The sequence below is a fragment of the Drosophila mauritiana genome, chromosome 3L, assembly GCF_004382145.1.
Source record: "Drosophila mauritiana strain mau12 chromosome 3L, ASM438214v1, whole genome shotgun sequence".
NCBI classification, from domain to species: Eukaryota; Metazoa; Arthropoda; class Insecta; order Diptera; family Drosophilidae; genus Drosophila; species Drosophila mauritiana.
The window spans coordinates 3,388,483-3,415,021 of NC_046669.1; the positions used below are offsets into that span (position 1 = coordinate 3,388,483).

The following is a 26,539-nucleotide window of genomic DNA, read 5'->3' on the forward strand; positions in this document are numbered from 1 at the left end:
GCCAAGATGAGGCATTTTTCCAGCTGAGGGACTTCGCTGCTCCCCATGCCAGACTACTCGTTTATTCCTGTTCCTTCAGCTGTCAGTCGGTGCACATCGCTGCCGCCGCTTAAGGACACTCGGAAAAAAATAATTTGCAAATAGATGTTTAAAAATGCAATACAAGCTAAATTGCCTTTTGAGCAATCAAGTATTGAGTACCGGAAATCACTTATACAGATGTCTAAAAGTAGGCAGTTGTAGAACATATTGTAGCATACATTTAGACACGATTACAAGCTTGGAACAACCGTGATATTACCATGCTTAAAAGTTAATACATAATTTTTTTAATTTTCATTATTTGAAGTCGAATTTTTTTTCGACTGCAGGACATTCATGAATAGAACGGCCTGCTGGAGAGTCGAAGTGGGTGGGAAAACTGAGGCCCGGCACGTATGTTTTTGTGCCCAAGCATTCGCATAAACATTCCTCGTCGGGATCTCGAGTTGCGCCGGCTCCTTTCCATTCGATTCCATCCCTTTCCTTTCGCTCCCTGCATCCTCGCATCCTGGCTTCTTCTCATCCAGGACATTGGCATTGACAGGCCTGCGTCGCTTTGCGTTAAATGTCAGCGTTGCTACTGGCCCCAGTTTTATTTCCTTCGCGCTGGGGTCACGGCAATTGACCTTCCATTCATCATCCAACGAGGTTGTTTGCCCAAGCGCACTCTTGTGTGCGTTTCCCGCTGGGTCCTGTTCCGCTGTCCATTGATGTTTACCGCATTTGTTTATCGATTGGACCGGAGAAAAGTCGCGAGTTTTGGGTTACTGAAACAACAAGGACGAAATCGACTTTGCCGACTTTGGCTAATCTGTAATTATCCCCTCAAATGAGGCTGAACAACAAAGTTAGTACCGAAAGCGGAAAATATACAAAAGAATCGGCTTATACTTTCTAGCATTCGGAATTATATATAAGGGTATCTAAAAGTATGCATTGAAAAATCAAAGCATTCAGTTGCATACTTGTAGCCACCTTTTTATGAAGTAATTTATATAATCATATACATTTCCAATTAGAAATCAGTGTCTACAGATCTCCTTTCACTTTATTTGAAATTGAACTTCGTAATGATGGGAATTATGCTTGTGTTGCAAGTCTACACTTCCGGTTCCTACATCTGTGTAAGCCTGCCTTTGTGTGGGTGAGAAGAAAAATGACGGGGAAAATGAGCAACCGAATAACTGTAAACAAGCAGTGAAGGAATGTGGCAACATCCTCGGTAAGACCGATAAGAAATTCTCCCGCGTTTCCCTGTTGCTTTTTTTCGGCACAAAGGCAACAAATGAAAGACAAAAATGCTTGTGTAATGAAAGACTTGAGCAACATAATAAATAATGACAGGGACACCGAACTCCCCATTTTTTCTCCTTATTACTTTCTGGGTTTTCCAATGCACTCCAAGCAGAAGGATGACAATTAGAAAAGCCTTTTCGAGGAGTCATCAGCGTGCATGGGAAAACTCGACGAGCAGCTTTTCCTTTCTCCAAGTTTCACTTTAACTGTGAAGAATGAGCAGCGAATGGATTGAAGTGGGAGTTTCAAGAAACAAAAGGGATATGATTTTTTTGAGGAGCTTTTACCGCTTGAATCTGACGTAAAGTTGAATTAAGTTGGTTACAAGAGGGTCGTGCACTTTAGAACTATACAACTGATAACAAATTATAACCGGATTTCCGCTGCCGAGGATAATTTATAGTTAATTAATTCACTGAAGCGATCATCTGTACTGCGACATTAAATTGTCACCTTAGTTTACCGATAGTAAAAAATGCCAATATAAAACGAAACCATGACAGTAAAATGAAATACGATTTCAACCGAACATGCAGCATTCAATTGCATTAAATCGGAAATAAAAAACTATAATCTAGCCTATTTTTCAGTTTACAACCTAATCCTTAATAATCAATTAAAAATGATTAACAAATTGTGAAAAAAACAGCTAATAACTATTGAGGTCCGGAAAAACTGCCTCGTTTAGCTTGTTAACTTATTTGCGTACATCAAAACGAAAAAAATTTAATAAATTATTGAAAAACAGGCCGCTGGCAAAAACCAAACACAAAAGCAGGGAAATGTGGAAACACGATAATGGTTTTAATGACCAAAAGGCAAACAAATCATAGAGGGAAAACAAGTATCATATGCCGGGAAAATGTATGCCCACATAAATTTGTACGAGTATGTACCTAAACTGAACCGGAAACTCACTCACACATGTGCCGGCGAAAATCAAACTTTTTGGCCAAACTCTTCATCATTTTGGCCTCTAAGAACACCCCGACGGCACTTTAACCGGTTCCATTTTAATTGTTACCGCCCCCATTCCGCCCGGCAAATGCTTTCCAAATTAATTAATAGCATTGTCTGTCTTTGGCAATTTGCCACGCCCACACACACAAACTATAAATTGAATTTTCTTATGCGTTGCTGGCAGAAATGGAGTGCGAAGAAAAATTATTTGGCTGCTCGAGCAGCGGGAAATGTGGGAAAAATCGAAAGGGGCCAACTCGGCGAAGACGAAGGAAGCCAAGCAACTGGCACACAGGCCGAAAATCCTTTTTTAATTAAATTTTCTGTACATTTTGCAGTTTTTAGGTTTGAGCGCCAGGCGACAGCCGAGTTTCCCTCGCCAATTCCTGTCGCTCATATGTGACGAAAGGAAAACTCATGTGGTTTCCCAACGCTTTCAAGGAGTCCAAAGGAGTAACCAAAGACAAAGTTTCCACTGGCGACATTCTGGCTGCAACTCCTTCCTCCTCGTTTTTGTGTCAAGTTAATCCAATTAGTTGTTTGCCAACGTAGTTTGCACTCTGATTCCCGGCCATCTGTGTCGGGACTTCCAACTAAACTCGAGATTCCCCAACTTAATTGGACAAACCGGAGATGGATGAGTATTGATATTGATAACCGCGTTATGGATTAGCAAAAGGTCGTGACTTGAGTGACAAGGAAAAGCACTCAGTAGCTCTCTTCTAACTTGGCCAATAAATGCTCACTTTTTAATTCTTGCAAGCCGGTATTAATCATTTCTCCAATTTGAATGTTCACAAGTATCATATATATATTTCAATCTTTAAAATTTAGTTATAAATATATGTAAATAGATTTCACTTAGACTGCATTGTCTTGTGGCTTCTGATTATGCTAGTAAAGATAATCGTTATCATCGTAATTATCCCTGATAGTGCAAATTGCTTTGTTAATTAATAAAGTGTTTAATTTTTCTAGATTCGAAAGTGATTTAGCCTTCCTAAGATCTTCTCTTTGCTTCAAGTAAAATTCAGAGCAATAACTATTCGGTTCCTGGGTAGGCAGGATATTATTGAGGGCCTCTATGCGCTCATCAATTTGTCGTTCGATTAAAATGCGTTGCTCATTGTACTTATTAAATTCTGTTCTTGCTTCGATCTTGTCTAACAAACGACTTTTGTCCATTTTTACCGCTTTGCGTATGAGGTCAAGATTACGTGTGAACTCAGAATTACCCATGCATTCACGCTCATATCTGGTTAGAATATTCTCAAGTTCATCGGTTATTGTCTTATCGAGTGCAGTGTAGGGATCCACAGTAGTTGTTTCGGGAGTTCGTTCGGATGCCGCCTAAAGGATATGTACATATATATTATTCACCACAAACTACTATTTTGAGAAAAGAATTCAGTATTCTTTAATGGGTTTCAGGGATTTTAGGATTTTACCGTCGTTGGCGCTCCGCTGGTATCGGTTTTTGGGCTCTGCCCCTGTAAAATATGTTTGATGCGTACAAAGAATTTAAATATATTGAACATTTTATTTGATTTCAAGATTTTACCGTCGTTGTCGATCCGGTGGTATCGGTTCCTTGGCCCTGCCCCTGTAAAATATGTTTGATGCGTGCAAAGAATTCATATATATTGAAAATTTTTATTGATCACGCTTACCGTTGCGCCGACCACTATTCCGAGTACAATTAGGCTCCAAATCCAAACCATGTTGTAGTGTAACCACTGTAACTTTACAATGGTTTCAGAGCTTACCACCGCGTTTTTATAGTGGTTCGTAATTCTAATTTAGATAAAGGAAATAGGAAATTCTTCAAGACCTGTCAGTTAAATATTTCTGTGTCTTATCTCCCAGCTAAACATTGGTTTACTGACAAAATGTTTCTTTTGTTAAATGCCTTTTTCCTATACTAACATGTCTATATACCAATATATTTATTCCCGACTAAATTGCTTTAGTTTTAAAGTTGATTTATTATATACGAGAAATGCAAACTATTTGTCATGTTTTAATGATGTTTTGATTCTCTAACCATGTTCTTTGCATACATTCGTATATATATATATATATATACGTTGGACTGATTAAAAACTTATCGAAGCCAAAGCTCTCAGGTATTATCTCTTTTCGGTTCTCTTCAAATGATCTCTCTTGTTTCATTTCACTCTCAATATTTGCGTGCTGTATAATCCACAATTACACTGCGCTTATCAGTTGTCAAGAGCTCCAGATCCATGTACCCTACCCTGTAGTGTGTGGGGTATATGAGTTATAGTGTGTTTTCTAAATTATTTATATAAGATATACTAAAAACAATGTAATTGTCATCACATGAATAGTAATTACAGAATTAAAGGTTACAAAATTATGATATTTTTAACTATTTTTGATACTTACAATTAAATTAAAATGAAATATAACAGCTTTGTCTTGAAATCAAGGTAATTCAAATATTTTCGAATGAATTTGGCTAGGGTATATAACCTTGCACGCCACCTTAACCCACTGATTAATACCTTATCTGCAGCAGATGCTGTACGTTATGGGTTAAGTCGAATCCCCTTCCCCCTGGTCCACAAGTTCCCTGGCATGACGAGCATTTTTATGACACAGCCCGCTCAAAGCTTTTTAAAATGAGGTTTTAAAATTAAGCAAAAAAAAAAAGGAAATAATAACAACACACAAGGAGAGGAGATCCGCTGGCAAAATAATGAAGCTGTCCGCCGCATTCTACGGAGTTCGCTTTGTCCGGGCCCATTCAGTGTTTTCAGTGCGGGTTCTGCAGTCGAAACCGTGTGACACTTTGCGTCCGGTATGCGTTGCTGTTGTTGTTTCGTGCTCTCCGGAAGCAAAATTAATTACAAAATATTTGCAGCTCATAATTTCATTTTGCGTGTTTACTCATTTTGCAGGCGGCCACAGCGGGCAACCCGAAAGCGGCAGAGATATCAACTGCAAAATCGGCAATATCTACGGCGACGGCAGCAGCTGCCACGCCCCTTGCCACATCCGCCCCCGCAGCGGCGGAAATCGAGCAGCTGCAACAGGCGTTAATCGAGAAACAAACGCAGCTGTATGCCCTGGAATCGGCCTGTTTGAGGGAAACGGAGCGCCAAGTGGAGCTCGAGGATAGTGTGATAGCGTGGCAGGACAAGTACGATCGGCTCTACGAATCGCACAAGCGGGTTCAGAAGGTCAACCAGAGCCTGGAGGACAAGATGCTCAAGCTGGTGGATCGAAATGCCGGCGAGAGGGCCCAGTTGACCAGCGATGTGGCCACTTTGAGTGTGCGACTCGCCCAGGCAAACTTCAACATCGCCAAGCTGCAGAGGGAAATCGTAAGTAAAGAAGTTACTTCTATTAAATTTTAACTTTAATTAGTAGGCTATTGAGGGTTTGTGCAACGAACAAGATTGTGTTACATTCTTTCTAGAATTTTTTGTAGTGTTCTTACATTGGTCTTATCTCTCCGAGAAGACAGCAAATCTGTTGGCATTGAAATCGTTTTTGATGATTGCTCTCAGTTATCGTGAAATTCTGAATTAAGAACGCTTTTAGTTCATATTTTCTTTCTTGGTACATCCCTTTGGGTTCGAAAGTCCCAACTCATTAAGAAATTTGTTCCTTAGTCTCAAATGAAAAGTCGAAAAGGTAAAACGAACTCAAAGGAATACCCATCATAAAAGTAACTTTGTAGCATCACAGCTGTTTGGCAAAAAGCGCCACTTCCATCGCTTCATTCCATGACAATTTTCGGATTCCGAAAAACGCGGCAGTCCAAATAGCTTAGAGTGGATTTCCGATGTGGCCAAGACCAAGTCTCGAATTTAACAGCTGCCACAACCAGTTGAAGCCCCCAAAATCCCGGCCCTCCGTCGGATTTCAGTGCAACCAACTAATTGGCCGCCAAGTTCTAAGAGGAAACACAAACACTTTTAAGTCTGTCTCTGAATTTGGGTTTTTTCTTCCATTTTTTTTTGACAGTGGGGAAGGTAGACCACTGGAACTTAAAGCTTTCAGGGGGGGGGGGAGGGGGCGCTTAAGGTCTAAACAAATGAAAGGCGGCAAAGCGTTGAAAACTCAGAGTTGCACTTCTACTTACGACAACTTTCCACAGCCCGTTTTGTAGTTTGTTGCGTGGGAAAAACTAGAAAAGTTTTCCAATTCAGTTTTGTTTTTGCCATGCTGTTGCGAAAAATGCGAATATCTGCTGGCGAAAAAAGTTTTCAATTAACGCAAAACAGTAAAAATGGCAAGAAGGGAAAGCAGGACGGCGCGCACCATATCGAAGGGGTTGGCCGGGAAACCTTTTAAAGGAGGTGTCCTGTGGGTGTCCTACGTGTTTCGGGCGAGGTGTTTGCGCAAAGCGATAGACCATGTTGCACACAATTAGTGGGACATTGCCCAAAGAGATACACTTGCAAAAAAAACTGCTAATCAAATATGTCTTAAGGACTAAAAGCATTTAGAGCTTGATTCCTTCGAGTACTTAGATTTTAGTTTAAAATTTTCACTTTTGAAGTTTGTTTTTATGAAAAAGTACCTCAGTTTGCTAAATGACAACGTTGCACTTTTGCCAAGTGCAAGCAAACAAGGAGCTGGAAATGAGCAGAGTAGAAAGTGAGCTGAAATTGAGGAGGTGCTACAGCTGCAACTGCTTTATTAACTTGTTTTTTGCCTGCTTTGTTGCTTGTCCCATCGCTTTTCCCTTGCTGCGTCGAGTGTTTGCGCAAATTAATACTTAAAAAGCATTTCCACCTCTTCAAAAGTTGCACAGTTTCTGTTACGTTCCGCTTGACTTTGCTTTGTTTTTCCATTCGTTGCTGTTTTGTGCAGCGTTTTATTTCTGTCCTGGCTGCCACTTTAGAAATCCTTTTTTTTTGTTTTTCTCAAGGAGGCGCCTGCAAGTATGCAATGCTTTTTAAGCGGTTTTTGGACCCCTTTGAAGGATCCAATGATGTTTTCAAGGGCTTTTGTCACACACACAAGTGCTGGGATTCGCATTTTGATTGCTGACAGGAATCGAAAGTGGCGATCAAAAATAATTGAGCTATTGTTTTTAGGATGCTGAATTTAAGTGCGATATTTTGTATTCTAACGTTTAAGCCAGTCCACGAATATTTTAAAATGCAAGACCTCACTACGTATACGTAATATTTTCTTCTCCCTTTCATACAATATCCCATTTTAAATACTTACGTTTTTCAGACGAAAGTTATAAAGTTTCTGTTTAAGTTAGTGTACTTTAGTCTCCATAATTCCCCGTTTCCAGATCATTTTTCATTTGCTATTTTTTCGCCGTCTGTTTGCTTGCAAGTCTACGAATTTTTGAAGTGAACGAATCTGACGAGACAGAAATGTAGATAGGGATAGGGAGTTTTGGGCGGTGGAGTTCGGAGCTTGGAGCGTGGAGCTTGGAAACAACAATGTCAATAACCTTTTTGCCAGTTTTCGTTCAGTTCAGTTCTTGGCCCATCTTTCTCCTCCTGTCACTTCCTCGCATTCCGGCTGATAAAAAATCAGCACTTGGTCATGGACTGTCGCTGCGTCACGTGCCTGACTGCGGATCTCCCGATGCCATTTACCTTCTGGCTACCTACGTTTCTGGCCCCCCATTCACCAGCCAGCCCCCCATCTGTTTTGGCCATGGTTCGTTAATCTGACAGTGGCTTTTTGCATGATAGCTCGGCATTTCCGTTGCAAAACACTTAGTCGCATACTCGCCCGATGCTTCAGTTTCAGCTCATGGTCCTGGTGCACCCCCATTCAGACCCCTTCGCATGCTCCCTGGATGTGTCCTGTAATCCTCCCAGGGCCATCATGCTTCATTGTTGTTGCCTGTTATTATTGTTTACCGCTCTTACGGGAAAATGCTGGCTGAAGAGCTCGAAACACACGGCATTACAGAGGAAGAAATAGACAAATTGTGTTTTGATATAATCTCACTCGGTCATTAATTGTCATGGCCAGTTATCGATGCTACCTGCTATCTTTGGGGAATAGTTTCATGTTCAACTTATTCAACTAATCGAAATTTGGTTAAAAAAAAGTTTCTATTGTCAACTAATTAGATGTAGAATGTTTTAAAGTGTTGACTTTAGTGTGCATTGTCTAGAAATTTTGTCGTATGGTGATTTAAATGCTACAGCGAATAAAACTGTCGTACTCAGAAATTAATGTTGCATACTTTACGACATCATTGAAGTGCTTCATACTAGCTTGAGCGACTTAGTGACTTTATTTCTTACTGTGTACTCCATAATATGCTGCTTCCGTTTATGCCTTTAAAACTGGCCAGCCCCTCTTGCTTTTAAATGACTACCTCCATGGCTCATTCTGCGGCTGCGTTCGAATATTTTAAATCGCCTGCCAGGAGGCAGACACCCAGGACAACAACAACACCATCGTTAGCCACGCCCTCCTTTTGTAATTCCCACTTGCATTAAATGCCGAGCAAATGTAAATATGCTCAGGGGCTGTCACCGTCCCTTTTACACAGATGTGCTTGTCCCTTTCGCTTCCGCAGGTTCCCAATGCGCCGCCTCCGTTGCAACTGGAGCAGATAAAATGCAGCAGGACTTCACGTGGCGGACTATGAACCGATTCCCAATTCCCGCTGGCACCACACACCATCTCTGCGTCGGGGTCTCAATACCCTGTCCGTCTCCACAATAACATACCTCCCATTCCATTTTCCATCTCTGGTTTTTCCGGCTTGGTAATGACGCGCTTGTGGTTTGCCTTCTGGTCTGGCTGGTCCGGATGGCTCCTGTTCCTCCTCCTGGACCTCTTGCATACGTGTGTGTAATTGATGTTTTTCACCTAAAACACAGAGAGAAATTGGAATAGAAAAAATGACGTTGGGCGCCAATTGTCAGAATATCTACTTTAGGCCCCGTGTTGGGCGCCAATACATGTTACATAAGGCTTTTACGATAATATTGCTGTTATTTTACTTTTAAACAGTGTAATCACCTATTTTCCTGCAGTGCCCCAAGTACTTCAATTCTTTCCGCTTTGCAGGGGATTTTCCCCTGTTGCATGTCCCACTTTGGTGTCCAACAGACCGGTACCGGTGCAACATGGCGTATAAGCGATTGTATTGTAGGCCTTGTTTATCGGCTGATAAGCAAGGCCCAAGAAAGTATGCATTGTCTAGCAAACACGTTTTTCTCCAGGGTCCTAGGCATCTGCTTCCCTCCTAAGCTTTTGTGTGCGAGTGCGCTTAATTCCTTAAAAGTTATTTACATATTTGCCTAATGTGGCATCCCCACTAAGCACTCAGAGCCAGCTAGCCGGCTTAGGTGGGTGAGTGGGTGAATGGTGTAGTGGTTGGGCGGTGCTTTTTGTGGTTAAGTGTGTTGAGTTGGCTGCCGTTTGGCTTGCCAGTTGGCAGTTGGTTAGTGGGCTTGTTGGGTTGGTGGGCGGGTGAGCACTGTTGAAATTGCTTTTTGGCCCCGAAAACCCAATCTGTCTGTGATTTAACCGACAATAAGCCGAATCAAATAATAGAAATTCCGGAGTGATTAAATTATCAAATGCTTTAAGTGGGTTGGAGTTGGTAATGAGACAGGGCAGGCATCGAGTTATATAATGCAATTTTGCAGAAGATTAGGCCAGATGGTTGTGCAAATAAAGAGCGAAACAACGAAGCTTATTAAATATTTATGACGGATTTTGGAAAGCTTATATTCCGTTATGAATTTATACACACTTTGAATGATTTAATTTGGAAAAGCTATTCATTTGAACTCAGAATGTACCACCTTTAATATTGCTCTCTAAAAATAGTTGATTTCATTTCTTATTTTTCAGTCTAGCCTAGCTGCACTGAATTTTAATTAAATACACATACAAATTGTTAGCAACATCATTTATTGTTTGCCTGTGAAAACATTGGAACTTTCATCAAACTGGAACACAATCCATTGTTATTTTCCATAAACGGTCAGTTTTAATTTCAAAAATCCGTAGAAATATTCCACCCTTTTCTGTGGAACACTTGATCCCCTACCCCCCGCCACGCCCCCATAAAGAATATGCGAAAATCCGGCATTCAATCAACGGGCATCGTCGCCTCTATAAATCCCCGGTGCATATCCCCCATAATACCCATAACTATACGTTATCTGCGAGTGAAGGCAAAAGTAAACAATTCGGAATTCCTTTCCACTTCATCCTGTACTGCCCATGCCCACAAACATTTTTCCAGTTCGTTTTGCGTGTTCGGTCTTTTTTAATTTCCCCGCACAAACAATGGAAATGGCTCCGGGTGCATGTGAAATGAACCAAAACAACGACAGTGGCAGTAGCAACACGACCGGAAAATATGCGGCCAAAATGCACGTAGACGACCGTAGAGCAGAACCGTAAACCGTAAAACACACGGAAACGGACGAAAACTGAAAGTTGAACCGCTCCAAAGCGGAAAACACGGCCAAAAAGAAGTTGGGCAAAAAATTGTTTCATATTACAGCAATAACAGTGCGGAAAAATCAGAGCCGAGTTTTCAGTCATGATAGGAATCCGTTTTGCCTTTGGTCGGGGCCACATAAAACCTAAATGCTAAAAAAAAACCCATAAGCGGTGGGCAGAAATTACCCAAAAAAACACAGGTGCAAAAAGCAGAAGTTTGGCCAAAAAAAAGGTAAAATTGGCGGAGGGAAAAAGGGGAGAAAGGAAGCCATAGACACACACTAAATAGCCAAGGCAACTGGCCAGGATGTGCAGGTTTACATTCGACCAAACTTTTCGGGCTATAAATGTCTATTCGGGCGAAGAAAGCAGAGAAACGGATCCGGCCATATATACCAATCCACAAAAAAGGACAAAGTAAGTGGGTGTTGGAGGATAGGTAAATTGACTGATACTCCCAGGCAGATGGATGGTTTCGATAAATTGCACACATAGTTGGGCAAACTGATAGGTGAAAGGATATATAGATCAGCAGGCAGATTAATAGATTCCCAGGTGGATTGATGGATAAAGAAATTGGCAAGTAGAAGAATAGCTAGTTCTACAATTTTTTATCTCTAATTTTAAAAATCTATCTTTACCAAGCAAACGAATAATTTAAAGACATTTATAACTTCTACCATCCTACCCAAATATAAACGTCTGCCCATCTTAAACTTTTGAGTTTAGCTTCCTTTCCCTAAGTATACATGTTTATAATTGCTGAAATATAAGATAAAATATATGTACATAAACAAAGCCCAAGAATAGCGGAAAATCTCTTTCTCATACCTTTTTTCTCTACTTCTGCCCTTGCCACCCATTTTCCTTGGCCATTTAAGTGGCAGACTGTTGCTCGTGCGCCGCGTTTTTGGCCCAAATGACGGCCTTATATTTCGAGACTTTGCAACAAATCGATATTTTAAGCATTTTAATGTCTGCGCCAAACGCAAAACGTTGGCGCCAAGTTCCGAGTTGCTTTTTTCGTGCTCAGGGTTGAGTGTCCGTGTCCGTAGCCATGTCCGTGTCCACGTCCATGGTTGTGTCGCCATTTATATATACTTTGGTACACTGAAACAAATGCCACCGAAATCAATAGTGTTTGGAGGGCAATAAATGAGTGAGAAGGTGATAAGTAGTACACCTCTAAAGAAATGCCACAGAAATTAGTAATGTACAACACTACTTTCTATAGATTACAATACTTTTTTTCCGGTACAACTTCATAGCTGTTTCAGCCTTAATTGAGGTTCAACCCTAGTGCCGACTACATGTGCACCTCATATTTTTTATGCAATTAGCCTTAATTCGGTGAATCAATCATGATAGCAGCTTTACTTACGTTGCTCAACTTTGGTCCCTCATTTATTTTTAGTGGCCGGAATTCACGTTTTAACCCTCTAGCGCCAACGGGGGTGCTATATTTAGTCCTACACATCGGATTGTGTCCGCCCCACATGTGTGTCTACATGTGCAAAAGCTTTAGTTTTGAGAGCAATTTAAGCTGAAGTGGGTTGATTTTGAACGGTTAGTGGTAGTGGGTGAGTGGTGTGGGGGATTTGCATGCCAAAAGCAGAAAATGCTCAAGTGGCTGGAAAGATAAATTAATGTGGCAGGTAGAGAGGAAATGCTCAAGTATACTTTACATAAATGTGGCCAATTTCAGGGCTCAAGATGTTGAAAGAACGCTTATCGAGAGCTGGGGAAATTAGAAGAAGCATCTGATACGGGCCAATTATAAAGGCTATCAACGGGTTTCTAAACCGTAATTGAACAAGTGCGGTTCTATGAGGCAGTTCAGGGAAATCGGACCTGATACTTTATCCAAAGTGTTCAGAAACCGCCAGTGTTAGAAGAGTTCCAGAAAAGTAATTTGCTAAAGGAGCTGTGCGGTTGTCAGTTACATTTTGTACCAGTTTTAACCCCACCTGCGCACAGATTTTCTATTCTATCTTCAACTTTTAAACTTGTTGAAACAATTTAGAAGGCGCTTGCCCTCCCCCCCTTGCCACAAAGGTCCAAAAAGCCTGCCATATATTTTTATTATTTCTATAACAACAGCACACACATCGCACAGTGGCGTCGTTTTACAATGAAATCTGCACAATGCAAGGCGCCCAAATTGTTGGATGTAAAATCTGTTAGGCAAACAAAATGCCAAAATGAAAAATGGCAAAATCAAAAGCTGCAAATACAAATGCATATACATATATATCAGTGCATGTGCAGCGTTATTCCTGGAATTACATGCAACTTTCATGTCCGCCCACTCTCCACCCATTTCCACATGTGTCTGAGTTCCTGAGTGGGGTGATGTGGGGGTTATGACCGGCTTGGAGTTATGCAATTTTCATTCCAAACTTTTCTCCCAGCGCTCCAGTGCTCAGCCATTAATGTCAGCGCCAGTGTGGCCATGTGCACAAATGAGTTTTCGGTGCGGACCATTAGTTGGCAGCTTTTTAATTTGCTCGCTTCCTGCAGTGCGGCGATTAAAGCCAAGTGTCAACTGTTGTTAGCCTGTTGTTAGCGTTTGTTTAGTTTTGCGGCTGATTGTCCTTCAAATTGGATGACAAAATGAGTCCACGGAGGATGCTAGAAATTGACAATAAACTCCCGGGGAAATGTGTTACTTTCAGAAATTGTTTACGAATAATTGAACACTGCTTTGTAGAAAGTGATTCAATTAAAGCCAAATTCTATGGTTATTATGCCTAATGTGTGATTCTTTCTATATATATCTATATTTTTTTCTGTCAAGAACTTTATATTTATGTTATGGCAGAAAGTCGCTTTTGTTACATGCTTGCAGTCGTCGCAAACTTTAGTGTGAACATCCATTGAAAACTTGAAGACCAACTTAGCAGATCTCATCTGAGAGCACAATAGATCTTTAGGCGGATTGGAGTTTTCCCATTAGTATGGCCCCAGCCCCGACCATTTGTCAAATCCGATGCGTACTATTTGCCATGTAACAACTGCGGAATGGGGGATGGTCTCGGGATTTGGACCCAAGAACTGGTAGTCTTGTGTCTCTGCACTTGATGTATGCATATCGAATTGCCCTCAGCGAACTGTAAAGGGAAACTTGCCTGGCTGCGGCACGCAAATCAGCAATATATCATTGTGTCTGCCGGTGCTCCACTGTAGCCGTCCCTTTCACATCGGCAGAGGCTGTCCCTTTCGCTTTGTTCTACGCCAAGAGAAGGCTTAAGTGGCATGCAAAAAATTCGCAACGTCTGTCCGTCAGTCAGTCAGTCAGAAGGCAAAAGCCAAGTGCTGCATTACGGTGAAGTTTCCTTTGGGTTTTTATTCCTTCACCAGCTTTTCCCTCTCCGCTTTTATCACTTTTATTGTCTTTTAGTTTCTGATTAGTTTCCTTTGGCTTCGTGGGGTTATTTATTATCTGGCGCAAAGTGTGGCAATCATTTACATAAATCAATCTTGATGGCCTCTCTTGGCAGCGCTCCGTAGAATGCCCAAGCGGGTTAAAGTGCCAGATCCTGTGCACTTCAAGAATTGGTTGTGAAGTTGTTGGGCCTACAATTAATGGAGTAAGCCCCGTTAAGGATAATTATCCGAGAGATTTCATTTGTTTTAAGGTAGTGTTACTTACAAATTGAGAATAATGCGTACTTCAGGACATTTCCTATTCAAGTATGCAAAGCTATAACATTTTTTTTGTTCTGTACCCACAATCCCTGCTAAGCCTTGCACATTATTTCGAGCAGTCTTCCTATCCCCTAAGTAATTGGAATTTATTAAATATCTCTACATTTCCTTTTTTTGTTTTCGGTTGGTTTCTTTCATTTCGATCTTAATCCGCAATCTTCTTTGCATTTCGTTTGTTCGATTCAATGTAAGCGGATTTGTTTTTAAAATAATGTTATTCGGTTTTATTTCGCAATCCTACTTATCCTTTATGCATTTACAACCATTGGGAGACGGACATTGCGCATACGCCGCGTTGCACGTGCGTCCTGTAAAACAGTTGTTCCCATTTTTACGAATTTGTCCGTACTTCTGCGCTTCCGTCGAAGTCATAAAACTTGTGCAACTGCACAAGGTAGGGAAAAAATATCCAGCTTAACTTTGTTGTTTAGTGTAAAAGCTTTACAACTCGCTGTTGTTGTTCGTTTGGTTGTTGGTTGTTCGGTTGCTTCTACTTTTACTTTGTGCACATTATCACTTTGCTCGGCTGCTTACCAGGGTGAAAACTTTGTTCGATCTCCTGCAAAATGGAAAACGTGGAGAACCCCGGGAAAAACAAGAAAATTGTGAGCAAATAGTTTGCCTGGCACTTTAAGCACTTTGGCAACACATTTGAAACACCTTTGGTTGGTCTTTTAGCAACAAAATGGCCCCCTATATATACAACACATATATTTCATCCCCCCTTTTTGAGGCTTCAAAGTTTTAACCCCCGAATATTGCCTTTTTTTCTGTGCGGTCCTCGTTTTGGCATAGAATTTTCTCAGCACGAGTGTGTGTGCTATTTCATTTTTGGCCTTTTTTCAAGTGTGCCGGCCTGCTAAATAAATAAATTTGAAATAAATATTAAATAAATAGAGCAGACGACCGGCAGCAATTGAGGCAGTCAGCCAAAAAGAGTTATGAATTTTTGCATTGCTAAGCTGCCTTGGTTTGCTGAATTTCCCATAAATCAATAAGGCTTTTAAAAATAACTATTATTCTGAAGGAATATTTGAGTAAACTTCTTTAAGAACATACAGATATTAAATTCTTCGCGATAACTTCACCATTTAGCACATCTATCAAACTGTTGCTTCTGCGCTAACTTTTCGCTCAGGAGCTTAACTATTCATTAGTACGATCAGGGTTGCGTACCTTCCCATTTGATTTATGGTCACTAACTCACATTCATCAATTTGGCTAAGTTATTCACACACGCCTCGAATCCTTTTCAGCCATCTCACCGTAACCAAACACTCCACACTAATTGCGACTGCTTAGCGTTGCTCTCGCCGAAACACTCTGCTTCCATTTCCATCTGCGGATACGCCTGCTTACCGCAGAGTTTTCTTTATTGTTTTCCATGCCCCGCATTTGCACGGCGGCTTTCCAACAACTTTTTCCCTTTTTTTGTTCGACACGCAAATAAATTTTCTTTTCCTGTGCAACGTACGTTCCCAAAGTGACGAACCGGGAAAACAACCAAAGCAAATCACATACATTGTGGGTGCACAGAGAAAATAAAGTAAATAAAATACAGTTTGAAAAAACACTTAATTAATTGAAAATAATATTAATTTTACTTAAGAGAATTAGGCATGACACTTTAAAGTATTTAATAAATAATAAAATCACTTATTGATTTGAAAGTTTAATACTTTTTTTCGAGTGTAAGGTGTACAATCTCTTTTCCTAACCCTGCAACACGTGCACGTATGAATGTAACAATGCGTATACTTAATCCCGAGTTTTCCTTGGGCATTTGTAATTACAGTGATTCCTTCCATTCTACTTATGCTATCCTTTTTTTCGGTTCGTCCTTCTCTTTTGTTGTAAATCATAATTTGTTGTGTTGCTTTCACTGCGCGGCTGCATTGTTTTTGGCATTTGGCGCCAACTGGCTGCATGATGATTCATCGTGATATGTTTTTCCCGGATTTTCCACCCATTTTCCTCGCCCGGCTTGTTCTTTTCAGCATTTCGCACGTTTCGCTTACGCAATGTCGACGGCCTTTTATATTTTTTTTCGTGTCTGCCGTTCCCTTTGATTTTATTTTATATTTTGTGTTTCGGTTGAAACGCATTTTATGGAAAATCTGTTTTTTATCGATCCGTCAATTTAATTTTGGCGTGATTCCCCCCACATGGCCAATGGGTATGTGAATTATTGAGGAGCATATTGATTGGCGCAAAAATCCGTATTTTATAAAGTTAAAAAAGCAAATGAAATTATTAGATTTTAGAATAATTTTTATCAAAGATCCATTAATTTTGCTGCCAGAGAGTTATAGCCATTTCTAAACGACTGCTAATCAAGAGATCCGTATAAATTAGGCAATTCATTTTGTGTGTCAAACTTGGTCATAATACAGTCGTTGCCATTATCCTCACACGCCGTCCACCTTAACTGATTTTCTTGTGTGTGAATCCTGGAATCATAGCGACTGTCCTGCTATCATGATATTCCGATGTCCTTGGCTGCTGCTGCTTTATGGGCCAGCTGTCAGCTGCGTTCGTCTCCGGGCATTTCAACGCCGTGCCTGTCATGCAAATATATTGTCCTTTTTAATTAAAACACAAGCCTCAAATTAGTGCTGCACACAGAATCTCACACACACATTTTTCTTGACCCGAAAACCGAAATAAGTTTTCCCCTGCTCTACGAATTTTTTTAATGAAGTCACTGGGTTGATGATGTTACAATATTTGGATTTTAGATTGAAAGATTTGATGGCCTTTGGGGCCTCTGCTGATGGGGCTCGTTCACGATGATTTTCCACCTTTTTTCGCACTGATTTTTGCCTTTTCTTGCCGGAATTAAGGGGACATTTTTCTTTTTATTTCGCCAGACACACATCGACCCATATAAGCATTTCTTTCGACCTCCTTGATGTGTTTCATGTGTAATTTTGCAGTCGCTCATTAAAAATAATTACATCTGCTTTTGGTAAGAAATGGAAAGGAAAAAAGTACGCAAACCCACAGAAAAGAAAATAAAAGGAGGGTAAAAGAAAAGGCAGAAATTCTGGTTTCTCACTCTGGCATTAACCAGACCTCTTAAAAGGAAATTTAAATAAGTTCTAACCCAACTCGATTTCATATTTAAGTAATTCACATTTTATGTGCTGAAGAAGGTTAGCTTTAAAATGATTTTCTTTTCTGGTTTTGTGGTCAAACTTGTGATAAAGATGTCCTTGCACACAGATATATTAGCATAAATCAACAAAAACACACGCCGGGACTAAAAGATTAGCCTCATCTTTTGGGGGTTGGACTTACTGGAAGTCAAGAAGCCTGCAAACTATGGACACTCGAGCTAGACCAAGTGGATCTTGGGTTTTTGGATTTTCAAATCGAAGCAACATAAAACACAAAACACAAATGCAAACAGCACACATCTACATTTATGGCCATTTCCATGATTGACCGACTCGAATGTGTGCGAGAGTGTTTGGATAAGGATACGTATACGCAATGTGGATATAGTGAGGGTGGCGAACAATAATGTACGACCATGTCCTTCTGTCATTCAGACTGTGCGTGATGAATAAATGATGCGCCCCATACAAGTTTCAATGGTTTTGCTTTAGTTTTGCCTTTTCCAACAGTCGGAAGGAAGTCGGATTTTGATATGCGCGGTGGAAAAGGTACATTAACTTTGTGAATGGGAATGTGAAAAGTTTGCCACGAACGAATCGAAATGATTCGGGTTTAACTGTTGATATACGAGTATGTCTTATGTTGGCATTGATTGCATTCCCAGGAAGTTTCGCCCATAAAAGGAATTTACTTGACGGGCTTATTGTATTCCAATATATATAGGTAAAGTCATTATGTTCTTCATGCTTATAAATTCCGCATAAATATCTTCTCAATATCGCAATCATACTACAAAAAGTAAAACTACGATGATATTGAGCTGTGTTAAACTTAAGAGCTTGTCTATAACGACACTTTCAGCACTTTTATACCCCCTATGAATGGGATTACTGCCATGCCAATCATCTTAAGGGTTTCCAGCGCCCTTTAGCCTTCATTAGCTGCAACCCTTTTAATGCTCGCCATGTGTTGCATAATATTTCTTTGGGCGAGAAATAAAAATGTAAATTCTACAAATTTGCCACGCACAAGCGAGCATTAAACCCTTGCCACAAAAAATATATACACATATGTATGTATGCCATTGGGCATAGTAAACCGCCCAATCATCAGTGGCTCCTGATGGTTTTTTGGCCAATTTATTTGCTTTTGGCAATGCTCAAAGTCGCATCCCCTTTCGTTTTTTCACCTCCGCCCATGTCTGGCTCCATTTGGGCATTGTGCAAATTCTGTGTATTTAATGCAGTGCCAAAATGTTTAACTTGGCCCAAAAGCGGAGTGTACACAATCCCCCGATCCCCTCCTGGAACCTCCTGGAACTCCCTAAATGCCACTTGGCAATGTTTACGCTTATGCTAATTTTTGGGTCCATGTACGATGCGAGCGTATTTATGGGGAAATGTTGACATTTCAGCATTTTCTCGGTCTCGGTGTTTCTGCCCAGCCAAATATCCGGCCAACACATGTAGCTCAGTTTTTCCTGATTATACGGATTTGGATTGCAGCTGTAGTCCTAATTCAGCTCGGTGGAGGAGGCAGCTCCAGATTAATCGCATAAATCCGAATGCCAGAATGCAGCCAAGCTCAAACTAATTTGGCAGATTCATAAGCTAGCAAAAAAATGTGGATTGCGCTTAGTTCATAGTTTTCTAAAGGTAGACAGAACACTGTTTAGAAGTGATATTATCTTTTAAAAGCAGAAAATTTATTTAACTTATTTGTTGAATCATTGTATATTTCAGTGATTTTCTCGCAGTGCACTGCCATCATCTCGACGCATCTTGCTGCACTAAATGTCCTGACATGAATGACATGCAGATTCACTTAGCTCAAATGCCTGTCTCCGTCTATCTGCCAGCTGGTCCATCCGCCCACTTGGTGGTGCAATCAACCCGCAGTGGGTGGTGCTGCACTCCACCCACTGTGCCCCTGCACCACTGTACCCCACCACCCCGCCATACTAAACCCTTCTTCTGCGCTGCGTTGGCAAGGCTTTTGAGCAACTAATTAGATTCAGCCGCCCCTGAGCCAAAACCCCCTTTAGCAGTAACTTAATTTACTATGCAATTCTGATGCTCTTGTTCTTGCTGTTGTTGTTGCTGTCATCTGTGGAAATTAATTTTCTCATAATTTAGTTGGCATTTGCATTTGTGGTTTTGATTTTGCGGTTGGTCGAACTTAAAGACGAGCGAAACCGCATTCGCAAAAACGTGAAATAGAAGCGTGGAAATGCGGAGAAAAATGTTAATTAGAGTTGGAAAATTACCGTGTTTAGTGGGCGTGAGGCAGTTGTACAAGCTGTGTAGTAGTAGTAGGAAAACTGTGCCACATAATTAACCATAATATTTGTGCACATGCATCGTCAGTTGTAGGCTAACATGTGTGTGTGTGTGCGTGTGTGTCTGTGGGGCGGAAATCTCTCGTGGACCAAATGACACAAACAGAGCTCCAACTTGCTTGTCCGGGGGCCATTTTCCAACCCAAAAACAGGGGTTGGGGCCTAAACGTTTATGCGGGCCTAATCGGAACTGAATACTTGTTAATGGCGATGCTGGAGAAATGTATGTTTGTAATTTAAATTGCCAAAACATGTATGGCCAGTTGGGCTAATTTTGTTTCCATGTACTGGAGCACATGTTGTATTAATTAAATCTTTATGGTCAGTTTTGTACGAAATTTATTAGAAGACCAGCAAGCAAGAGCTAAAAAACCTACAATACATATAATTAATATTTAAGTTTATAAAGGAAGTGAATATATTGCCTTCCATTCATCTAAATGGTCAGGTGTTTAAGTGTAATTTTATGTCAACTTTAAGCGGGCTATAAAATAAACACCTAAATAGTTTATGACCGCCCAATTGCAATGACTTTACTCCCATGCTGCGCTTTATTTGATTTAACTCGAAAGTGTAGTTTCGTCTGGCCCAATTTGATTGTTTTTCCCGGTCATAATGAATTTATTATTCATTATGAAGCTGGCACATCGCGGCTATTTGACATTTTCGCATGCTATTCATAAACTTGCGACCATGCCGCCTGTCAGCACGTTTTATTGGCGAACCAAAAGCCACCGCAAATGGCAAACATACATGCATGTCACCTCGCCGGAATTTCCACGTTTTCCCCCAAACCCGTTTTCCCTATTTCCAGGAGCTCTGGCTTTGGCTTGCGGTCAGCTGTTGGTCAGCAAACAAGCGTGAAATTGCACAAAAGCCGTGACGAACTCTAAGCCTCCGGAAAAGGGAGCCAACACAAAAAAAAGGAAAGAAAAACCGCACAAACAGAGGCACAAAAGGCAATCACGGCCTACGAATCTGCTTCGCTTTTCCCTTACTGCCGACCAACCCACTCGCAATTTCCGCGATTTTCCTCTTCTATTGCAGGCTTGCAGCCGCAAAGTATGCAACGAATTTCATGTCGCATAGAATATAGTAGTTTAATCTAATGGGCGATTTAATTTTATCTCAGGTATTACTACATTTACAAAACATAGAAAAAATGAACTAATATCCTATGATGTTAAGATATATTCAAAAATTTATTCTGAATCTACAAAACCCTTTTAAAGAGTACATCCTTTAGCGCTATTTAACTTTACACGTCACTCGTCACTCGCCGTAAAAAGCGATATCCTTTCGCCACATTGCTCGCAATTAATCCCGTTCTAATGATGTTTGATTTGCAGCCAATGCCAGCATCTAACTACAAGAAGGTTCATTTGGGGAAGGGGTAGTTTTTATGGGCTGCTAATTAAATGCATACAATTAGCTTACACACGCTAATGATTCAATTATCTTTATTACTTCCCTGGCATGCACTCGGTGCTGCAATCACGCAATGCACGCTAAATATGTGGAGCAGGGAGCCTTTTGCTTTTAATTAAAACCAATTCGGATTCGAATCGATGGCCAGCCGTGGCACGTTTTAAATTTAAGGTCCGCTCCTGGCAGTCCTTGGAATACGAGGCTCTGAGCTCGGTGCCGCAAGCACTTCATTAAAGGGTGTAAAGTTGGAAATTTATTTTGCATTCGCCGTGCAGCGAACGTGCTGAGGCCAGTTGGCCAAATGGATTTTGAAGGGCTGCCAATGGCAGTTGATGGAATGAAAAGGGGGTTTTCCGGGCTGGGTTTATTTACGGCTCCAGCTGCGCCACTAAAATGGATTGAAGAGACGCGCATCGCCAGGAAAAAATAGGTCAATCAAGTTGGCGGAACTGTTGAGGGATCAAAGTAATACGATCTGGGGGAGTTAAGGCCCAATGTGCCATAAAGTAAGACAATTTCAACAGTACAAATATATTAAGTCCTTGCATTGAAGTGACTTACTTCCTTTGAACATTTAAGTTTTCCAAAATCCAAAAGATATCCTAATAAAGTATGTGGTGTTACTGAAAGTTTTCTATTGCTTTTCAATCATTGCAAAGAGGATCAAAACCACTTTGACTCCCCAACATTTCCACAGCAAAAGATATTACAGAAAGTAATCTGAAAATCATAATAGCAACGAGCGATCAAGTACAAGAAAGTACGAGTAAGCTGCTCCTGTAATCCATCAATTCGAATTGCAAGTGGAATTCCATTTCCCAGCACAATAATGCCCCGCTTAGAGAAATTACTTTCACGCTTTGCTCCAACTGACAATCAACATTTTCGAGTTCAATCAATGCATCCGCTTATTTAGCTGCCACTTCCAAGCCGAGCCACTTGCCACTTGCCACGCCCCCAATCCCACCGAGCGCCTTCGCCTCCGGCTCCCAGTTGGAATTTATTTCATTCCTATTTCATGCAATTTTTATGCATTTTTCTATTTATAAAATTGCTAGCAGCGCAGTGCCCGGAGTGCACACAAAATAATAAAAATGCCAAGGAAGACGTGCAAAAGAAAAATAAGGGAAAATGAACGGAAAATGCAAGCGGCGTCATTTCGCAGTTCCTTGCGAGGCTCACTCGTATTTTCCCATTTTCCCCGCCGCTTTTCCTTGTTTTCTCTGCACGGAAAGAAAGGATATCATAGTTTTCAACTCAACATCTGCTAAAATAAAATACGAATTAAAATCATAATAATAGGTATCGGCTTTAAAGTAAGATTGCCCTGACATAATTTATTATATTCGCGGGTAAATATTTCGTAGCATACTTTTGAGCAGTTTCCACTGTGATTTCAAGTGATTGTGCCATGATATGCCTTTTTTCAACGTGTGGTTTTTCCAGGGGCTTCCTTTTTCCCCCCAAGTAGTGTGAAAATGCAGCGTGAGAAAACGAACCGAAACAGAGCTGGAAAAATGGTTGGGCGGTGGGGCGTGTAAGTGTTGGTAAACGTGGTGCAAAATGCCGTTACTGCCATCCGCATTTTCCATTTTCCCCGAAGCCGTTGTTGCCACCATTGTTGTTACTGTTGTTGTGGTGTTGTTGTATTTGGGTCACCAATGCAGTTGTAGCTTTCCCCCCGCAGTTTCCACAGTTTTTCTTTGCTGTTGTTGCTTGTTTAACAAGTTCGAGTGCATCGCATTTGTGAAAATTTAAAAAGGCATCTGAAAGTTCCTCCTGTATGCGATGTGTGTGCGTTGTGCCACAAAAATAAAAGGAAAAAGGCACAAAAAAGGGCAAAATAGGAGCGAACTTTTTGAGGCTCTGCCGCTGACACCAAAATGTACAAAAGCAACAGCGAAGCGAACTAAGATGGCTGTCCTTAGAGGGTTAAGGATATCGGTTACTAAAGTATCCTGGAAATTGAAATTGAAAATTAAAGTGAAAAGGTTTTCAAGGGCACAAAAAAACTAGGCTTTCTTTAATGTACTTATATCTCAATCGAATTATTATTAATAAATGAGCTTGAAAGGTATTCTCTTAAATTCTGAGGTACCTTTCTCATAGACTACTTTAAATCACACTACTTATTATAGGTGCAAAATCTATGATAACTTTGCCCGGCCCCAAGAAATCCTTTCTAACCCATTACACCCTCAAATCGGGAAAGTACCCATTGAAAAAAGTTTGCTTAACAATGTGTAAAAAGGTTTTTGGGGCAGGAGACGCGGCAAGTGAACTTTTGCAGTGGCAGGAGTCGAGTGAAACAAAACGAAAGGCAAACATATTTGACATTTGCATACGAAAAGTGTCAAAAGAACCAAGAAGCTACACACCCAAACTAACCCATGCAAACACACAGGCAAGAGACCGCACAAACACAAACACAAGTACACTGAGAACAATTTTGGGTTTTTGGAATTTGTGGAATTTGTTAGATAGGTTGGGATATAGGGATAGCAATTCCTAAGACTATTTAGATTTATACTTTAAACGACTGCTATGTGTGTGGTAGTTATTGCATACCTTTTATTTCCTACTGTATAGTCACTTTCTCGAAGTGTAGTGCTGCTCGTTTACGCCACTTCCGCAACGCCTTCTTATCTGTGTCCTTTCTGCTCTCCTCTCTTCCTTCCCAGGAACGCTACAAGGCCGACATTAGCCTGGCCATCCAATTGCTGCAGTGCAAGCCGGATAGTTTTGTGTCCCAGAAAGTGTCATCGGTGGGTATCCTCCGACGTGGAGTATAGAATATCGCATACCGACCATAATAAAATGCTAAATTTTGTTTTCTCCATGCACAGCTACCCATTGATATTCAGTCGAAGGTGTCCGCGTACATGAGACTGGAGACGAACTCCCACTCCGATTCCGAGTGCAGCAATAGCGGAGTAGGCGTGGCCACCACAGCTTCCTACAAAGTGCTTCCGGCCTCCGATTCGCCGCCCCCCTCCGCCTGCCCCTTCCCGCCCACGGCCATGGTGTACTCGATGAGGGGAATCGGTAGGTGTTAGTAGACCATGTTGAGCCCTATGATTTTTTCCCATTTCCGCCTGATTTCAAATTTTTGATTTATTGATTTACGTTTTCTAGGCACCGGATTCAATCACGAAGACTGCGTTAAGTTAACAATATGATTTCGTTCCATTGACTTCATTTAACCATCTTTATTTGCACTTTCAGCCATCACATATATTATTTATTGCTCATTGTACTCATTTTATTTGCTACAAAAAAATATTTTAAAATTGTTTTGGCTCCGTTCTTTTCCTCAAAATAGTTTTACAATAAATTCCATAAATTGTTTTACAAGCATAACTGAACGCACCGATTTTATTGGTTTGATTGGCATTTTATGAGAGACTGTGAAAGTTTACAATTTGATTTCGCCCCGTAATTGCATACATTCCACATCATTGTGCTCTGTATTGCCATTCATTTCTGTTCGGTTATTGTTCATTTGCATTAATTGCCAGTATTTCATTTTAATTTGTATATATTATTTCAATTTTTTCGCTTGATTGTTTGCAGTTTTTGTTTCCATAATTGCAATTTTAAACTGCTGCAACATAACTCTGGGTTGCATTTTTTTTTCGTTTCGGTCTTGGAAATATTTACATGCTTGTGCTGCAAACATATTTTTGGCCAGAATGATGCAAACTTTTTGTTGATCAATTTGGGAAATTTTTGTTAGTTTTAATACGTGCATATTTGATGAGAAACATTTTTGCCACAAAATGCTTTTGTTGCCAGAACTTTCAGTCTCACAAAAGCATTACACTGTTAATATTAATTTTATAAAAAATATTTGTTTTAAGTGTGAGCATTTTATTTATTTTATTTAAAAAAGAAACATGTTGTAATTTAAGAAATTTAAAATATTTTGTTTATCCCCGAATACTTATAATTAAATAGCTAAAAATATTACAAGAAACTTTCAAGTGCCAACGAACACTTACTAATTTAAAAATTCTTGTGTTTAGATGCCGCCAATGGGAACACGACCACAAATCCTCAGCAGCAGTCGAATCAACCCACGAATAACAATAGTAGCAATAACAAGGACACTCTTAACAACAACAATGTTAATAACAACAGCAATAACAATTGCAACAATCAAACCAATACGAGCATTAGCAATAATAATCCAGCAACCAATCCGGATATGATATCGCCCACCATAATGGCGAAGTTTTTAGAGGACGAACTGAAGGCAAATGAGGTGAAACACTGCGATACGTGTCAGTGCAGCAAACAGGACCTGCAGGTCCTGGCGGATGTGTCTCGTTCCTATTCGGTGTCCACCCAAACGCCCCATCAGTTGCAGCTCCAAGGTTCGGGATTGAACGAACCTCTGACCCAACTGTGTCTGAGATGTCATAGCAATCTTAACTCCCCGTCGCGAACCAATAGCCCATATCTGATGAAGATGGTCAAGTCCAGTGATTCCGTAATATCAGAGACCAAGAGTTCCGTTTCGGATCTGAACGACATGGACAAGCTGTTTATCCCAGCCAAAAAGGATGACCTGATGGTCAATCCCATACTGGGACATCATCGACTCTGCGAAAGAACTGCGATTTCGGGACAGAATACGGAGTATGGCAATGGAAAACTGACCACCTCTACGATGATGTATCCCACCACACATTTGGGTGCCTATGCAGCGGAAAAGTATCTCCTGGAGACGAGTAATCTGGGCCAGCTGAGGAATGGGTATCAAAGGAGATTTCTGGACGGCGGAGGAACTGCCCTGCAACTTCTAAACAAATACGAAGCAGGTGCCGTGGGAGTAGTCCATGGAGGTCTGGAGGATGAGTCGAGTAAGCCTCTGCTGGCGGGTGTCTCGCAACCTAGTCTGCTGGAAGCGGAGCAAGCTCCTCCTCAGCAATCGGTGGTTCCTGCTAAGCTGGAAGATGTCTGCGAGCCACAGCCTAGTAAACCAGTTGCTCCACCAGGAAGTACTGCTCCTGCAGTCCCATCGGGAACTCAGCTGAAGTCCACGAACTCCGGAAGCGTTCAGAGCCTGTGGAGCAACAAAACCAGCAGTTGCGAGGGGGCCAAAATGTTTGAGACTTTCAACAGGAATCTCATTAAAACGATCAAGGTATATAGATGCAATAGAAATTGCAATTGCAGTGGAATTTAAATAACATTCTTTTAATAGTTACTAATTAA

The 26,539-nt window shown here is 40.8% G+C and overlaps 2 protein-coding genes across 6 annotated transcripts in view; one reads left to right on the forward strand and one right to left on the reverse strand.

Moving 5' to 3' along the window:
- LOC117139565 overlaps nucleotides 1-26,539 on the forward strand; it is a 36,258-nt gene that overhangs the window by 7,825 nt on the left and 1,894 nt on the right. For 3 of the 5 annotated variants that reach the window (XR_004459369.1, XR_004459368.1, XM_033301962.1), the window contains exons 2-5: nucleotides 5,223-5,648; nucleotides 24,001-24,084; nucleotides 24,166-24,370; nucleotides 25,345-26,468. Coding sequence is in view for 3 of the 5 variants with exons in the window: in XM_033301962.1 (XP_033157853.1) it covers nucleotides 5,223-5,648; nucleotides 24,001-24,084; nucleotides 24,166-24,370; nucleotides 25,345-26,468 (1,839 nt within the window). In the remaining 2 variants the exon portion in view is untranslated. Of the gene's footprint in view, nucleotides 1-5,072; nucleotides 5,123-5,222; nucleotides 5,649-24,000; nucleotides 24,085-24,165; nucleotides 24,371-25,344; nucleotides 26,469-26,539 lie in introns of those variants that run through there. The other 2 variants (XM_033301965.1, XM_033301964.1) reach the window with 2 other exon arrangements.
- On the reverse strand, nucleotides 3,092-4,063 carry LOC117139567. The gene is made up of 4 exons (XM_033301967.1): nucleotides 3,969-4,063; nucleotides 3,860-3,901; nucleotides 3,747-3,788; nucleotides 3,092-3,648 (listed from the first exon to the last, which is right to left on the reverse strand). The coding sequence occupies exons 1-4, from the start codon at nucleotides 4,017-4,019 to the stop codon at nucleotides 3,193-3,195; spliced, it is 591 nt and encodes a 196-aa protein (XP_033157858.1). The 5' UTR covers nucleotides 4,020-4,063; the 3' UTR covers nucleotides 3,092-3,192.

Coding starts and splice junctions, on each gene's coding strand:
- LOC117139567 (XM_033301967.1), bottom strand. CDS start 4,019: ATGGTTTGGATTTGGAGCCTAATTGTACTCGGAATAGTGGTCGGCGCA. Junction 3,789..3,859: donor CCACCGGATCGACAACGACG/GTAAAATCTTGA, acceptor CATATTTTACAG/GGGCAGAGCCCAAAAACCGA. Junction 3,649..3,746: donor CCAGCGGAGCGCCAACGACG/GTAAAATCCTAA, acceptor CATATCCTTTAG/GCGGCATCCGAACGAACTCC.